At 48.5% G+C, this 18,809-nt stretch overlaps 1 protein-coding gene across 2 annotated transcripts in view; it reads left to right on the plus strand.

Moving 5' to 3' along the window:
• The first annotated feature begins 4,064 nt into the window (after positions 1–4,064).
• LOC143178935 (homeobox protein prospero) overlaps positions 4,065–18,809 on the plus strand; it is a 38,734-nt gene continuing 23,989 nt past the window's right edge. The window contains exons 1-3 of one of the 2 annotated variants that reach the window (XM_076377876.1): positions 4,065–6,632; positions 7,479–7,964; positions 11,179–11,333. In XM_076377876.1, coding sequence (XP_076233991.1) covers positions 4,065–6,632; positions 7,479–7,964; positions 11,179–11,333 — 3,209 coding nt within the window. The remainder of the gene's footprint in view (positions 6,633–7,478; positions 7,965–11,178; positions 11,334–18,809) is intronic. The other variant, XM_076377877.1, reaches the window with a different exon arrangement.

An 18,809-nucleotide genomic window follows, 5' to 3' on the forward strand; every position in this document is an offset into this window, starting at 1 on the left:
GGCTCCTGCATCCTCTTCTCGGTCACAACTCTTCCCCTTTTTTATTCCACGTTAATTCTCTTGATTCTCTTTTCTTCGATATTCGTTCAAGTCTTTCTTTAAAGATTACCCTCAGTTTTCTAGAAATTATGACGATGGTATTCAACACGCAGCGTTCGACGTGCAACTTCGACCAGCGATTTTCTAATCTCGTAACACAACCCCACCGACGTGACCTGTAATCACCCCCTCAAATCAAGTCACCTGCTTAAACGGTAAATATCGCATGACGCACAGGAAATGTCTGTTCGTGGTTCATCAGGCTGTTTTCGCCTCGCTCGAAGGTGATCAAGTATCATTACGGACCGAAACGTGTGGTTAGCAGTGTCAAAATTACATTTATTTCCTGAACCTTGCTAAAAGAGATATTTCTAAATTATTTGCCTTTGGAAAGTATCGAAATTCTCAACTGATTTACAATTCAAGAAAAATCAATTATTCAATAAATACCTCTAGAGTAACCCTACCAAGTTAGTAAAATATAGTCAAAAGATGGGATTAATTAACGAAGGACAATATCAAAAGAAATTGTATTGAATACAAATTCAGAAGCTTAAAGAAATTTCCTCAAAAATTCGTCAGCACATCTGCCAGAAATATATGCATGAAACTTTCTCGGGCACATTTTTACTGCGTGTAATTAGCCCGATGTCTGTCTACTTCCGAGTCGAGGTAACAGTGGGAGAGTTCCTAAAACCATTTCCGGCTGTGCACCTTTTATTCGCCCTGTCCCACGCATGGCAGCGTAAAAGGGAAGTACCGATCAAAGGTAGGAAGGACAGGAGTTTCTGACCCCCCTCGAAGAGCGCTCGTTCTTCGCAGGTACGATCGTAGACGTTATCGAGCCTGAGACCATATGTCACCCTTTTCAACCAACGCGTACACCCCCTCGGGCGCGCCTAAGATAATTGCTGGGGAGCAGTATCTACGGACAAAATCTTTCTTTTTGATGGAACTGCTCGGAAATTGTGGTGGTTCTGTCCAAATCGAGCGATATTCGCTGACACCTTTCAAAGTGCAAAGTATTTCATCGTTACAGAAGCAAATGATGGAGTATAGAATACTATGCACACGTTGGGGCAAGATATCTTCTTGAATTCTCTGATTGCGATGTGTTTCGAGAAGCTTCTTATCACTGTCTGCGTTTTCATTGATTTATACTACTAATTGAACTAAGAAATTTGAAATGGGGTATTCGTAAGTGAAGCTTTATTTTTCCTGTCAAAGAATAAAATTCTAACTCCTCTTCAAGCCTTTTTTACTCACATGTGACTACTTTTGAACGTGTTCCTTAATTTCTATAAAATTCTGAAAGAGTTATCGGTACGTAATTCATCAGTAATTCGTCAACACTGAGAAGGTTAAGCTGCCCACCACTTTCTTGACACGATTGCAATAGAGAGGTATCGAGAAAAACTGTTAGAACGATGCTACCACCGATTCGACGCTTTTGCCACGTGTTGCTATATACGCTGTTTCTCTTTGAGCCTCCTTGTTGCTTCATGAGCCATATACATATGCGCGTCTAGTCGCTCCGCCGATATATAGGGACGAGTAGTACTCGTGTCCTCGAACGCAGGCGGCTCGTGCGTAGGCAAACTATGGAATATGTCGGCCTATTGAGCGCAGGTGCTTTAAGCTGCTCAGCTGTTGCTTCGGATCCCGTGCACATTCACGCGAACACATGTACGCCGGCGTTGATATTGGTGCACGCTAAGCAGCGCCGTATCGGGGCTGCGGTGCGTGCAAACGCGGAGTCACGTGCACCCACGCACTTATGCGTGTCGACAATTGAATCGTGAAGCGATCAGGCCCTGTCGTCGGCGAATCTATTCGTCGAGGAACTCGATCATCATCGTGTGACGAGCACGTCGTGAGAAGCGCGAGTTCTTTACTGGCGATATCATATTTAAAATTAAGATCCTAATTTTGGAAACTTCTGCTCGGTAGAATCTATCGTGAAAAAGTATAATCATTCTGCTTGCATGAGAGAATTTTACATATTTTTAAGGGTATCTGTCTCACGAAATATTTAAAAAACTGTATAAGTTCTTTCCCCTTCTAGACTAGAGTAATATGACCGCATGACGATTAAAAATAAATTTTTAATCCCATAAATCAAAAATAAAGATTCATATTCACAAAATAAGTAAAATTCCTCTAAATCTCCAAACACTTTCCTTGCCCTAAAATTCAGAAAGGAACGACGAAGAGAGCATTGAAACGTAGACCGTTCCATCCCCCCAGGTTGACCAAGCCAGATGGCACGTCGATTAGCGACCGAGGATTTTCTATCAATTACTTTTTTGTGCTGCTCCCCGTCCCCTTCTCAGCTATCGATCAACGACGACGCGCAATCCCTGGCTAAGGTCTACTTGCCGGAACTCGACCTGCGTTTCGAATAAGAAATTCAACGCAAGTAATTTTCTTATGGCCAGTCCACCATGCAGGCCACTCTCTTCATCCACCGATCCTGCTTGTCACGGAGTTCACTATACTTCCAAGCTTCGGTTGAACTCTTGGACAAGACATCGGGCTAAGTTGCAACGGATTTAGCTTCGAGGTTTGTCGTCGTTGGTCGATCACTATATTTTTAACCGATGACACTTGCCATCTCTGTGTTTCCTACCACCATGTGACATAATCGTGCAATGAACCGATAAACTTTCCCTGTTTCACTGCGAAGCTAGGGTGAAAACGAGCTACTATATTTTCTGGCAATATGAAATTCAGAAGTTAAATCAGAGAAGAATGTAAAATTTGAAGTTCTTAATAAGATAGAAAATTAATGCTAAAAACTGAGAAAAGTATGAGTAGATTAGTCGAAATAGTAATAAGGTATCGTGTCTGTTATATTAATTGTTTTTATCCTCAAAGTCAGTCAAAAACTTCCATACGACCCGATTATTAGATTACCGCGAGTTATATCGGACAGCAGACGTTTTTATCTACGGAAACGCGAGGGTCTATAGACGGCGCGCGTCAGAAATAAAATACGATTCACGGTTGAACTGTATGTAGAATATCGATCAGGTCCCATTGACCGCGCGAGAGTAGGTGCTTTCGAATCTCAGCTAACCGGTGGCATTTTGTGATCTTCCTGTTGCAGGGAAATAAGGAGAGCCGCGACAACGAAAATCGAGACGAGGGAGCGAGGGGCAGCTAGCCCTTTGGCGAGCTCGAAGGATGCAGCTCCCAGGCGGGAGCGCGAGAATTCCACCCGCGAGAGCACCGGCCTCAGTTCTCGTGATCATTAAAAGGAGTAACATCGCATCGACTGGCAGAAAGTGTAACGGAAGCGGCGGCGCCGATCGTAGGAAGAACGCAAGGAAAAGCGTTAGCAGTGGTAACAGCCCCGACAACGAGCCGCGTCTCGCGAATAGAAGCCGTGATCCCGAGACGAGGACGAACCGCCGCCAGCGTGTGATCCCGAAGCCCCAGCTGTTGGCGTCAGCTCCACGACGGAAGGATCGGGGCGCGGAATAGTGAAAAGTAAGCGCAGAAAAGCCGAGGGACGACGGGGGAAGTGGAGGCGCGAGAGAAGGCGAAGAAGGCGAAGACGAGGAAGCAGGAGGAGTTGTTGGGGAAGGAGAAGGGTGCCGACGTTGTCGTCGTCGTCGTCGGCGGCGGCGGAGGAGGAGGAGGAAGAAGAGGAGGAAGAAGAGGAGGCGGCGGCGTCGGCGGCGGAGAGGAAGTGTAGGCGGCTGCGTAGGAGGAGGTGGAGGAGGAGAAGGAGAAGGCGACGGAGAAGGAGACGGAGGAGGAAAAGAAAGAGAAGGAGACTCCGAAGACGAAGAAAGTGGAGTGGGGAGAGTGCCGAGGGTCGGAGTGGGGAGGACAAGGTAGAAGGAACGAGGAGAAAAGGTGGCTGTGGTAGGGGTAACGGTGAGAGTATAGAGCAGAGAAGCAGAGGCAGCGGCGCTGAGCCACGAGGGGCTATTTGAGCGTGAAGGGGAGGGGTGACAAGGAACCCTGGCGGGGAGGGGACGCGGAGGCCTTCGGGGGGCCGACCAACCAGACGGCCGATGATGTCATCGGGGGAGGAGACCGAGTATTTCGCCCCCTACGGAGCAACCACGGAAAGCAAGCAACAGCAACTCCAGAAGAAGCAGAAGCGCACCAGACAGCGCGTGGACGCCGGCGAGCCGCGCAACAACTACTCGAGCATACCGCACTTCACCTCCCGGCCATCCTTCCACGGCGGCGGTCTGTACGGTTCGATCTTCGGTGGGAACGGGCCGACGCATCAACAGCAACAGCAGTCCCAGCACCACCAGCCGCAGTCGCAACAACAACAACAACAACAACAGCTTCAGCAACAACAGGCTGGAGCAACTGGGAGCCAAGGTCACTTAGGTACAGCTACGACGGGTCCCACCGCTCAGCAGCATTCCGCCCACGCGGCATTCGGCTTCTTCGGGGCGCCGGGTTACGGGCCCGCCAAGATGTTGAACGAGCTGCTCGGACGACAGGTCAAACAGGCCAGTGACGCCGGTGGCTCACCGCCAGAGGGCGGCCACGGGATGACTGGCGCCGGCATGGACCCAGCCGCGAATTTGCAATCGGGCGCTGTGGTTAATTGCGACGATCCCGCTACCGCCGAGCTCACCCAGCACATGCTTCGCGACATACTCCAAGGGCGCAAGCTCTCCGCGTTGGCGGTACAGGAGCAGCCGAACAACAACAATAGTATACACAGTAATAATAATAACAACAACACCACAGCGGATCTACTCAAGTCTCAGCAGCAGCACCAGCAGAGCCCGCAACAGCACCAGCAACAGAACAGTGATAGTGCGCGTAGTGGAACAGTGCAGAGTGACGGGGAGGACAGTGGTGATGGGAATAACGTCGTGAACAGCGCGAATCACAGTGATCGTGATACCGTGATGCCGGGTGATGCTGAGGATAGCGCCGAGGACGCAGCCGCGGCGGCACGTGCCATGGAGGAGGCGTTCGCCGAGGCTGGTATGGAGCCTGGGGCCAACCTCGATGGATCGGATTGCGAGCAAAGTTTGCCGCCCAGTCCCACGCAACCGAGATCGGGATCCGTGTCTGTCAAGGAGGAGATACAGGACTCGTTAAACATCAAACGTAGCCCTAGTCACTCGCCTTGTCCGATCGTACCCAAGACCGAGATCAGTTCACCGACGACGGAGATCAAACGAGCGCGTGTCGAGAATATCGTGAACACGATGCGCAGCAGTCCTGCCCTCCAAACGACCACAGTTAACGGCTGCAAGAAACGAAAGCTGTATCAGCCGCAGCAGCAGACCGTGCATCACGTTCTCCAGCACGGTGTCAGTGACAGTATGAGGGACGACGAGGAGGTGAGCGAGGAGGAGGAGGATCCTTCGACGATCAGGCAAAAGCGCGAGGAGAAGGATAACCTGAAGAGCCAGCTGAAGAAACTGCACGAACAGTTAGCGCTCATGCAGCAGAAGTACCTGGAGCTCTCGAGCAGAATGGACCCGGACACGAGCGAGAGCGGTGACGCGCCCCCCAGTCCTCAGCATCAACCTCAACCGCTACCACCTAGACCACCGCGACCTCATCCACCACCGTACAACGGCCTCCCGGCCATCCCACCCGAACACACGCATGCCACGGCAGCTATGTACCACATTGGACACAAAGCCTACCTCGAACAGCAACACGTTGCTCTGGAAAGGATGAAGCAGCACCAGGAAGCCGCGGTGAGGCAACAGCAGCAGCAGCAGCAACAACAACAGCAGCAGCAGCAGCAGCAGCAGCAACATCAACGTCAGAGTTCCCCGCCACCCCCTCCGAGTCAGACGCAGCAACAGAGCCAAAGCAACACGGGCCCGTCCACGCCGCAAACGCCCCAAATGCAAGCGGGGAGCACGCCTCTTCAGCATAAAGACTTCCAAGAGAGGTTAAGTGTGTTCAGAGGTGCTGCGGCGGCGGTCGGTTCTTCGGGCCCCCATATCACTGGCGCAGACCTGGAGGGCTTGGCGGACATCCTGAAAACGGAGGTCACATCGTCCCTCACGAATCTAATCGACAGCATAGTGATCAGGTTCGTTCAACAGAAGAAGCTCCTCGGCAAGCAGAGCGAGGCCGCGCAGGTGGCTGCTGAGCAGCTGAACAAGGACCTTCTGTTGGCGAGCCAAATACTCGAGAGAAAATCGCCGAGGACGAAAGTAGTGGACAGAGGAGCACCACAACCAGCCGGTGGCCCAAACGGGCCACGGGGGCCCCACAGTGGCGGGCCCCCTCCTCCACAGTCTACGGGTTTCCCACAAATCGGACCCACCATGGGCGGTGGTCCCCATGGCCCACATTCTGGCCCCACGGAAAACAATCTTAATCAGATGAACCAGGTGCACATGAGGCAGAGTGGTGGCATATTTCAGACGCCGAAACCGCCGACGATATACGCCATGGCCTCCATGCAGGCGCAGCAGCAGCAACAGCAACAGCAACACCAACAGCAGCGCGAGCACCAGCAGAGAGAACAGCAACAACGTGACCAATATTGCAACATGAGGAGCGACGAGAGGGAAGTGAGAGACTCGGAGCAGAATGAGGCTCTCTCGCTCGTCATGACGCCGAAGAAGAAACGACATAAGGTGATTATCTGCTTTTTTGTGATAAGTAGCCTTTCAGAGGAATTTGTTCGTGAAGTTGGATATTAAGTTGATCGAGAAATTTTGAGGAAATTATTTTCTCTAAGACATTTGGTTTCTGTACTGATACAATTTTTCGATCAACCTAATAGTGCTAGTTGCATGTGCTTTGAAATCAAACCGTGAGAACTTACGTTGACTGCCAGGGTTCTATGTTTTTCATGGTCTCGTGGATATTAAGATTTGTATTGTTAAAAATATAGATACAGTCGAACCTCTATAACTCAGAAGATTTTAACTCTTCCCCTGACATTCGAGTTATAGAGTTTCAACTGTATTTCTATACAAGATCGTTTAGGGAAATTAATACCGCTTGAAAGTTTAGAAATGTCAAGGTTTATCTATTATAAATTTCTTGAAGAAATCTGGAGTTGACTTCAACTTTCAAGGGAGTCAACGTGTTGCAAGATTATTGAATGTGCAGTAGATATAATACTATAGAAAGTTGCACTAATATGGAATACTTCTTATACTTCACAAAAAGAAGTTCAAAAGAATATTTCTAAATCCCACATGAACCCTTAACTGGTATGACAGGGCCATAAAAAATAATGCAAAAATTAGTTTCTTGACATTTTGATCTATGGCTCATAGCCTTTTTTATATCTACAAGTTACTCTTTTTAATTTAATAATGGTGATCCCTATACATTATATTATATTCCCATCATACCAGCTAAGGGTAAATCTCACGTTTCACATTAGAGCAACTGACACTACCTAGCCTAATATATGTATATGTGTAAACCAAACTCAGAATTTCACAATCGTAAGTCAAGGTATCAATTAGTATTACCCTTCGCAGGTGACGGACACGAGGATCACGCCGAGGACGGTGTCCAGGATCCTGGCGCAGGAGGGTAGCGGTTCGCAGGGAGGCAGCGAGAGTCCACCGCCGCCACCCCCGCCGAGACCGTATCACGCGCCACCGCCGATGCTGCCAGTGTCCCTGCCAACCAGCGTGGCGATACCGAACCCGAGTCTCCACGAGAGTCAAGTGTTCTCGCCGTACTCGCCGTTCTTCAACCCTCACACCGGTCATCCAGGCCAGGTACCACCCCCGGGGCCACATCACCTACCCGCGAGTCCTCCGGGCGGAGGTGTAGAACTCAGGGATTCCCCACCACTGCCCCATCCACCAGCCATACTGCATCCTGCCTTATTGGCGGCCGCCCAGCACGGCAGCCCGGACTACGGACATCTCAGGATGGACAGCAACGACCGGGCCAGCGATTGCAACTCTGGCGACATCAGCTACGACGGAGTTCAGCCTACAATATCCTTTTCTAATGCTGCCGCGAAGAAAAAGTCCGTTAAGTGGTAGTTGGAGAGCGTCCAGAACGGTGTCCATCCGAGATTGTCAAGGCTACCGACTGGTAGCCGAGCATTTCTGTTAGTAGAATCAAGCGCATAATGTCCGGTTCGCCTCTGGTACCGAGGCAATATCGCGGAGGGTGGAGGACACAGAGTCTGAACGTTCTCCAAAGAAAGTACGGTCCAACTTTCGGTATTAAAGCGGGAAAAGTATCCGTGCGGGGGAGTGCAAAAGCGACGGGTGAAAAACGACGATGCTTAGGAATGTTTTTCCCTCTGTAGAAGGGAAGCCAGGGAACTTCGAAAAACAACGGGGAATTTCGCGGGAGAAAAAGCTCGACCTGCCAGCAAGTAGAAGGAAGTCGGGAGAATGGCAGAAGGAGGGGGAGGCGGCCAGGGAGGAAGCTCGGACGAATGTTAGATTAGTTTGCCACGGAGTTAGGCTAATGTTGGCTGCACCTACGAGTAGAGTTTGTCCGGCAACAACGCGCGAGGTCGAAAGTTCTTTGCCTACTCGGTGCCCACCCTCGGCTTCGAGTCTCACCCAACTTCGCAAGCCAATAATCTGTCCCGCAATTTCGGAATTTAACCGCGGGTACGAGCGAGAGAGAAAGAGAGATGGGGGAGGAGGCACGTGAACTTCCCATCACGAGCGTCTCCTCGACTTATCGTAGATAAGCCACTTCTACTACTTCTCCCGGCGTATGAGAATCCATGGAACTCCGTTTCTACGAGTTAACTTCCCGCCAACTGGATTCCTTATACTTGGTAACGGTGTTGTATTTCTCATTGTTCACCTCTCTGCTTCCGTCCTCTAGCTTCTCCTCCATGATGCAACTAGAGGCCCTTCAAATTGAAAGTTGGGGAAGTAGAACCACAGTTTAATATAGAAAAATGTGAGCAGAGTACGGAGGTCTATACCTCTATCGTTTCGACTCTTATCAAGATTGTAGTTATCAGAATTCTATTATAATCAAGGATATTCTAAAAGTATTCTTCTGCCTCTTGTGACTGTCTTCATCTATAGTCCCTGCACTTTCTTAAAAATCTGTACATGTATCGAGGTCCAAATGCTCATCGTTTTATCTCTCATCATAATCACAATTCCCAAAAATCTCTAATGAAAGCTGTACCAACAGTACTCTTCAGCCTTCTATGACTGTCTTGAGCTACAGTTGATAGTGCTTTCGCCTATGAGCTCAGGATCGTCGAAAGAGAGACGTGTGTCGCGGGGGCGTGCAAACGCGTCGGCAACGATACAACGTCGGAAACTGCATCGGTGGTGTGTTGGTTCAGGTCGTTCGATCGACACCACGGCTTTCTTTGCCACCTTTTTAGCCGGCCTTTGATGTAAAATCAATGGCGCATTTTTTCACTCCCTCCTGTTGGGGCAGGTCGAGCGCATGGCCGTGCTACAACCTACTGCCGTTCACCGCTCTCCTCTCGATTCACCCTTGTCTGTCACTCTTCGTGCCTTCGACGTAGCCGAATATGCTTTTCACGCTGTCCGAGTTTCCTTTCTCGACACTGCGTGCGCCAGAGACGGGGCTGGTGCACGCAGTGAACGCTTCGGTTAAGGGTAACTGTGCTGTGCCAGTGTATAGAACTCTTTTGCATATATTGTTGCATATGTTGTATACGTTCCTGAATTGCATAAGACTGTATTCTATACTATGTTACGAAGATTGTGAAAGAGGAAAGGTTTAGAAAAAGTTACTGTTTCAGAAATAGCTATCTCTAACACTCCTAGCTTGAAAAAAAATTAGAAGTCAAAGAATCGTTTGAAAAATCAACTCCAAATAAATCAAGTTTGCTATAATTATACCTAGTTCACTCACAGTGAGAAAAATCTATTCCAAAAAAAAAAATGTTCAGTCAGTATCAAAATCCTGTTACATAATTGCACAGCTTCCTTTTCAACCATGCACGCCGCTTAGGTATAATAAGCACGAGACGCGTAGGCGTGGGCCACGCGTCAAGAGGGCACGAGGAAGGACCAGCTCGATAATGCAAGGGGTGACTGCGGGGGCGGAATAACCCTTATTACAGTATGTAGTCTGGCATCTCGTTATCGCCCATCGACGTTACCCCGCGAACGTAAAATGCGACGCGGTGTGCGCGCACGTGTTTGATGCGAACGGCTACACTCGTCGAGCCATTCGCTCGTGAACGACGACTTCGCTCAGCCGCGACTCGAAAGAGTTCGCGCTGACAGTAACACCCAATGACGATGAGCGTTTGTGAAAATTGTAAATGGTCTCTGGCGGAATTAGATAGCTTTCAGATGATCGAGGATCCACGTGGACACATTATCATCGACTCGATTTTTTTTCTCAGGCTTTCCACTATTCTTGGCAAAATTATTATTATGGAATCATGCAGATAGAAATTGGTCTTGTAAAATTAGGACGATGAAGGGTTCCCTTGTTTATTAAAAGAATTCTTAATTCTGTAGAAACTTTATTTATTCTTGACTCCTAATGTGGTAATGAATTCTTAAAAATTCTTATATTAGAAGATAGAATACAATTTTGTAACTGGTAAATCTGATAAGAGTTCCCTGTGAAATGTCTTTCGTCAATTTTTTTGGAACTATAGAGTTATTTCTTTATTACAATTAACGAAAAAGGCTTCACAGGTATTTCTTGCAAACCAGCAAAAGTAAGGAGAGCAGGTAGCAGAATCTTTCCTGAGAAATTTTCCTTTTCCAAGTAAGAGGAAAATTCTTAGGGGGCATTCCAGGCTAGTCAAGGGACAGGCCAAGTCACAGACGATCGGTGAGAGATTGAATACAGGGATCAGCCGAATAAGAATGCGATGAAACCACATCAGGAGATCCTATTACCGATAAGGAGTCGGTAAGGCTTCCGCTGAGGATACGGCCAATCGTGGGTCAACCTCGGCGAGAACGTTAGACCCCTACTACCCTCGCGACATCCACAGCTTGTACGATTTCTAATCCAATTTGATACGAAGGAAACACGATTAAGTTTGAGATATTTGCGTACACGCCATAACATATTGCCAAGCCTATTCTTCTTCTGGGCGTCTCCGTTCCCTGGGCAGCAGCCCACGCTCCACTATAAATAAATCAACGAGAAAGTTGGACCGTAAATAGCGCGGTTAAAAAAATTTCAGCGACCATTTCAGCAAGTATTTCCTTAACCACGGTGAACTCGTCGACGCTGACGCCGATGCATCTGAGGAAGGCGAAACTAATGTTCTTCTGGGTCAGGTACCCGTCCTCGTCCATCCTCAAGATGTACTTCCCCGACATCAAGTTCAATAAGAACAACACAGCGCAGCTGGTCAAGTGGTTCTCCAACTTCCGGTGAGTGGAATATACATCAACTATTTACGAACTCGAGCAAGGACCGTTTCCGAACTTCCACTTCCACTAAGAAACGGCTTCAATTTTCCCTAGAAGCGTAGCACAGCTAATTAGCCAACATCGAAACGGTCCTTGATCCTCCTACCTTGCATGTTCGCCGAGAAGACAACTTTTCGCCGTGTAAACGCGTACCGATTTCCATAACATTCTCGATTCGCTCGCGTAAAGTCCCTTTAGATATCCTCTGGTACGCCACGAGTCGCGGTGGATCTCGTAAATCTCGCGATCGATGTTCCCCTCGATCGACAGCGTGTCGCCACTCCCAGAACACGGTTGTCCATGAAAACGAGGGAAAAAGTGGACACGACTGTGGAAGACGTTTCTGACGGTACCAGTAACGTGTATGCAAACGAGAACGCGCCTTTCAAGGGATCGACCACTCCCTACGTAGAAACGGTCAGAGCCCAAGAGACGAGAGTCACGATGGGTGTGTCCGAATCTTAATTACCCTCTCTTCGGGCCGGGGATAAGTAACGTGGCTACATTGCGGCAGGTGGAGAGCGTAGGAGGCCGTAGGTACTGACACGTACCGGCCAGAAGGCATTAGCCTGATTATAATTAGCCTGAGTACAGTACAGATCCGAGATATAAGGCGGTCGAAGAGGCCGCGCGTGGCCACGCTGGATACATTATTGCCGTTTTCTTATCGCCTCGAGACCACGAACTTCCACCTGGGCCCTCTGACATTTAACATACCGTTGGCGGGTTGTATTGTCTCTTTGCGTGGTGCTTTGATCGTCGCTGAGGGTGGAGAATCTCGAGTGGAAGGATTAGATGAGAGGGGAGGAATAATTTTAGAGGGATTCTGAGTTATTTATTTATTACCTTGAAGTATGGATGTGTGAAGAAGGGTGGTACGATTAAGTCATAAACGATCCTATAAGTCAGAATAAGAAGAAAATCGAGAATGATAGGCTTGCATTTCACACTTTGTTTTTGAGTTATTAGTTAGAGACGTCTGAAGTAGCTATGACACGTGTCTGATTCAAAGACTCATTCTACTGATTCTACTGGAAACGCGCGCTAGCTAGGCCAGACGCACTGGCGGCAGTAGAATAAATAGAATAAGTGCTCGAGTCAGACGCATTTTAGGTAGAGTTTCAGTAGTCAATACCTGGAAAAAGAAGCCTCAAACCTAATTTTGTCATTCTTATGTCTTATTTTGTCTTGTAGAATCATCTTCTGCCCACTTGCACCACTCGAAACTATAGTGTACATACTTGTACAGAATATTTCAAATACTTGCAAATAATTCCTACAAGTAGCATCACATAAGAATTACTAAAATTACACTTATCAATCTCAACATTAGGTTTTTTCCAAACTCATAGCACGAGCGTCAGAATCGCGAACATTCTATGCAGATTAAAATCTTGTCGGGCACCGTCGTCGTCGAAAGCGCCTAAATTTTCCAGAAACTTGACACTCTGAAATACCATGTTCCCTCGTATCATCGACTTCCGATACAGCCGTCACAGTGGCCCGTTCCACCGATCTCGTACGAAATATTCGAAGCACTCGAGCGACCCGGCTAGATCAGCCGCAAAATTTAATTAACGCAGAAAAAGGTCCATTAGAAACGTCCCCATGGAAATGAGGGAAGGGCGCGCTTGAAATTTCGCCGTTGAAAATGAGCAAAAAGCTCGCCCAAAAATGTTGCCCGCGACACGAGGATAGATCGGGCCTGGTAGCACGTTTCCCACCGCTTTCTGGTTCTCGCGCGTTCACGAGCAAAGGCACAAGAGGCATCGTGCGTGGCATAAGGAAAAAAGATCAAGGATACGTGTTTCGGTAGGCAAAGGGTAGCGAAGCAGTGGCAGTTTCCAGGAACTTGTCCCTTGTGATCAACCCCCGCGTCCATCTCCCCTCGCCCTGTTTCGTTCTCTCGAAACATTTCCAGCGAGAAGGAGAGATCGACTAGAGCGGTTGACAAGAGGGGTCGCGGAGTGCGTTACCGAAAGTTTCAAACGTCCAGCGAAAATTGCATCGAAGCTCGGCTTCCAGCGTTAAGCACAAAGCTAATTAACTCGCTGTAACGTATATATTTCGTTACATTTTGTCGTGTCGGCCGCAGGGCTATTCGCTTCCTCTCTCTCTCTCTAGCTAATCCGCCTCCCCATTCTTCTCTGTTCCTTCTACGAGCACAACTCCCGATGACAGAACCAGCAGAACACGACAAGGGCTCGCGCAGAATTTCTCTTCAATCGAGACTGAGGTACCCCTGTCCATTCCTCTCGGTATTCGAATTTTTCACCGCGATATGGAATCAAGAGAAATTATATTAGGAAGGGTGGGTTCTCTTCTGTGCTTCGAGCTTCTTTTTCTTTAAACTGTTGATTGACGATTTGGTAATTAGTTCATTTTATATAATGAGTTAACATTGCACTAGTGCATACGAAATTGTAGTTTCACTAAAATTACAATTAGCAGCAAATTGGCTTTCCTGCTCACCTCTTCTGAGTTCCTATTCAGTATAGTCAACATGCAACTATGATGATTTCAATCATATTTCAATTTCCATCGCTCTCTCCGTCTTAATCACTGACAACACTGGGCCAAAAATGCACAGTTTCACTGTACATTCTCCACCGCCTTTCGCAATGATCGAATGCTCGCCGCAAAGCGCAGAAACATAACCCAGTGCTGTAACGTGCAATTAACCCGGTGACGAGCGATAAAATTAACACGTTCGACCGTCGGCGACAGATAAACCGTAGCGGCTGGTGGAAAATGAACCGCGAGGGGTGAAAAAAAAGGATAATACAACCTCCCTTCGAACCGTGCCGGTTATAATCTCAATGTTTCTAGTCGGTGCGTCCATAAATAATTTCCTCCTCCGTCTAACCCCTAACGACACGCGGGAACGCGGTATCCCCACCCCCTCGCCCCCGGCGATCGTTGAAAGGGAGAAATTGAAACTTTCCTCTTGATAATCCTTGCATATTAGTTTCGTACAAGTTTCCCGTAAAATGGCGATTAAAGGACGCGACGAAGGTGGCGGTCTCGCGGCTCATTAGGCACACTTTCACCCCACGGCGACCCTCTCCTTTGACGACTAATCACGTAAGGGTTTACACCGCCCCGCGGACACTTTTTCCTCGGACACGTACGGCGGCAGTCGTTGTGTCGAGCGTGCTCGATCTGATAGCCTAATGCACGGCTTCCTATGCGGAAATGCCTCGCCACATTATTCTACGTTTTACCGCCCTTCCTTCCACCCTTACTTCCCGACGCCCTCCGCCGACGTTGTACTTTTGTCACGAGAACCGTCCACCTCTGCCACCAACTGCGAGCTCTTTTTCCAATCTTACAAGGGAGCGTTTCCCACTTGTCGGGCCGCACGCGTGAACTGTTTCCCGCCGGTGGAAGACTTAATTAATGGTGAATTTGTGGGCGAAGTGGTACATGAAAATTGGGGAATATTTTTAGTGACTTCATTTTTGCCACATCAAAGTAGAATCATTTAATTAAAATATAGATTTCCAAAAACTAGAATTCAGAAAATTCAAAATTTCACTTTCCCTGAAAATTGAACTCTCTCAAATATCTCTACCTTTTTCGACAAAAAATTTGTTCAGAGTTTCAACCCTCCTCCACCTCTAAAACATCCAAACACTGGAATCAACTCCCCTCAGTCACGAAATAATCAAACCGAAGCCATCCACCGAATCGATAATTAACATGTCCACATTACCTATCGCGACTTTCCTCCGCTTCTCCTGGCAAGGGAAAACAGTGAAGGGGCGCGAAAGGGATCGGCGGGGGTCGGCTCGGGGGAGGGAGGCAGAAGGACAAAGCGATTCTTCGCACCCTATTTTCTCACGCGGCCGTCGAATCGTTCGCGCGTCCGATATCTTACGAAGACTCGTTGACGTCGGCCGTACATCATCGGATCTGCTTATACCGACGACGATATTGACAGCCTTCGTTCGATGGAGCTCGCCCGGGGGGGATGATTGGGGTCGTCGATGACAGAGCTGCGACGCCTCTGTTCGATGCACGTGTGTGCGCGCCGTACTCTCTCCGCCGCTCTGCGGCACGTTGTGCCAGCCATACGTGTCGTCTCTCTATCTGCCTGCATCTCCGCCTCTGTCCGTCTGTTTGTGCGCGAAATAAGGGGGAAAAACGCGGGAGGCACGGAGAGAAAGAAAGGGTGAGATCCGCGCGCGACTCGGGTTCGAGCGTTATCAGATCCTACGGCAGGACACGCGACTCGGTCGAGCGATCTTATCGGCCGGATGGAAGGAATTTTATGTCGTATAATGGACAGTGGCCGCACACGACACGGACCTCGCCAGACGATGGATTTGCGACGCGATGTGAAGCGGTTCTTCGATGTACGTGGAAATCCAGCAGCGATTCTTTTTTACTCGTTCTCGTTGCCTGTGGTTTTCGTGTCTGCTCGGCTTTGTTTGAGGCGCTGTCGCTGTCAGTTGCTTTGGAAACGGAGAACTGATGGGGATTTATTTTGGGGAGCGTTTGAATAGTTGTGCGGTGGTTCGGTTCGAAAAGGGTCCGTAAAATAATATTCTGGAAAATGGGAATTTTATAATAGAAATTAGGGCTTTTGTTTTAATTAGACTGGTGACTTGAGTAGCTTACAAATTAATTTGGTACTTTTGATGTTTGAAGTTTAAATCAATTCTAACCTCTTTCGATGTTGAAGCTGTCGACCTTTAAAATGATAAATAACGTTAAATCGCTGAGAACGCGTAACTAAACTAAAAAGGAGTGCAAGAAGGGATGGTACCGTGCTTCGCTGCCACGCGATATTTTAAATGCGTGTTAATGGTCGAGAGCTGAAAGTGTCTAGAACACGGGAGAAGTAATAATAAGGGAAGGCGCGCGATATAAACGAAGAATCGAAAGCTCTCGAGCGGTCGAATAATGAAGTCGACGATGAATTTACCCAGTCACGCTTTCGAGGGGTCGCTTATCGTCTCTGGATCCCCGATAATTCTCCAGCAGGGGGTGTTTACTCGCGCTTCTCTTTCTAATTCCTTCTTCGCTACGCTCTTATCAATCGACGATCTGTATCGCGCTGGACATTACCAGCCGCCCTGACCCCGTGCTGGTTAGGGTAATGACGCGGCAATTTTCTAAACTGGAATTTCCTTTTCCAACCCCTTGATTGCCGGCCCTAACACGCGACAGTCGTTAACAACCACCTTCCCTTCGCCATCTTATCATTTGTAGTCCACTGTCTTCCTTCGGAGTCCTTGACCACTTCGCCAACGAGGATATAAAATATTCACTAGAATATTTGGGTAATAAATGATGACATTCTTAGCGCTGAATCATCGTCGGAAAATTAGTAGATTATTGATCCGATGATAAAGAAACACAGTAGTGATCAATAGAATTGCACCACTATTTTAGAAATGTAGATTGCTCATAATGTAACTATTATGCTAAAACTAGTAGCTATACTTCTTAATAAATTGATCTATTAGATAAAGAAGGTAAACTAAACCTTCCAGTCACATAAACAGAAATCTTATTAAGGTAGTGCAATTTCTGTAGCTACTACTGTAGTTTTATTATTGAGACTATTTCGCCTTAGGTGCGTAATAATTGAGAAGTAGGTTTCTTCTTGATAACAGAAAATTAGTAAATTTGTATTGTAAAAGGACAGATAATGCTAGTAAATTTCATAGATGATCTACTCTTGACTTTTACTACTTGCATAAAGCCTGTATGATTTATTCTTGACTTTTACTACTTCCATAAAGCTACTGACTTCTACTACTTAAATTAAGGCGATCCTAATAACGTTTCATAGATTACTAGAGCTTCTATTTTTAATGATTCAACATCCAGCCACCCTGACTTCCTCCAAAAAAACTATACCCACCCACAAGTGATGTACTCGTACTACCAACCCCAACACTAACCCCAGACTTCAAACATCCCAACACTATCAATACAACCCTCTTCCCCATAATACCACAACGAACTTCACAAAGCCACATCCCATGTCAAATCTACACCCAACCCCATCACACCACCCACGGAACTTATCCACCACCTCAGGCGCCCCAAGCAACACCTTCCCCGAGTCCCTCGACCACCAAAACCCAGGAAGTCCCCAAGAAAAAAGACTAAAAGAGGAGTCCCCAGTAGAAATGAAAGCCTTAGGGAGCCGATCGCCCGGGGTTCACGGAAGTCTTGCCAGCAAACGGGCCGCGTAGGCCTGAGGCAGCCTCCGCGCGGGACTGCCGCGTGTGTTCGCTCCTCGGTCGGCGGCTTGCGTTTTAATCCCACAAAATTGTGCACGGTTCGCAGGAGGGTAGCGCGCAGGGGGTCTGACAGCGGAAGGCGTGCGTGGGCGGCTGCGTGGTAAACAGCTCGCCGGCGAGGACCATTTAGCAATGTTGGCGTGGCACGCGTGTTCCACGTATGCACGTGGAGGTAGGAGACCTGCACACGTGTGCGTCGGCACATACGCTCGTCATCGCGACGGCCGCCTCTTATTGCGAGGAATAAGCCGAGCTGCCGAGCCGAGGGAAAGGAAAAGGGGGACAGGAGAAAATTCGAGCCTTGAGGTAGGCGCACACGCGTGCATGAGCGTTCCACGCGTCTCGCCCACCTATGCAGACGCTCGCAGCCTGGAGGAGACGCGTGCTTACGTTCGCAGGTAGCGGACCGTTCCCGCGGAGTATGTGAGCTTCCGGGATAGAGCCGGAAGAACGGCAGCCTTGTAATTACTATGCACTCGTAATCTTTTCTACATTCCCCCACGCTAGCCTGTTCTTCTTTCACTCCTGCGTTCGCTTCCTGGTCGCGTTCCGCTGTTCCCTTTCGCCCCTCTGGCCATCGTTTCGAGTCGCTTCTCGGACGATGCGTAGGCGACACTGTAATTGGCCCCGGTCTCTATCCCCACGACTGTGAAACTCTGCGACTCTTCGAAAAAGAGTTGAATACTCTCTTTGCACTTGGTCCCGAGGACCGACGTATGACTGGTTGCTCACCGAAATCTGGGATAGGGTATTCTCCCGCGGAACTTGGTTCCTTTGAATGGGCTAGATGGATTTTCAGCCTGGCAACAAGTTCACGATTGTCATCCACTTTTCCCTGTCGAGTTTGCGATCTTCTCTCTCTCTCGTGACGTCCTCCCGAGCAGACGATCCTTTGGGATCGTTGACACCGGGACGTCCTCTCCCTCGAGGATCCGTATCTGAGGAAAGTTCTCTTTTCGATTTTCTTCTCCTCCCGCGCCCGGTCCAGCCCTCGACGGGGAAGAAAGGAGCCTGGGCAAAATGAGCAAGTACGAGTTCTTTGAGACAAAAGGCGACGGAGGAAGCGAGAGGCACGCAGGGCCAGAGGTAATACGCATCGAACGTGGAGGAGGGACGACCGCGGGGATACAGTGGCGAGAAGAGGGTAGAGCGGAAGGTGATGATGAGGGGGTGGCAG

Source organism: Calliopsis andreniformis, chromosome 5 (assembly GCF_051401765.1).
Source record: "Calliopsis andreniformis isolate RMS-2024a chromosome 5, iyCalAndr_principal, whole genome shotgun sequence".
NCBI lineage: Eukaryota > Metazoa > Arthropoda > Insecta > Hymenoptera > Andrenidae > Calliopsis > Calliopsis andreniformis.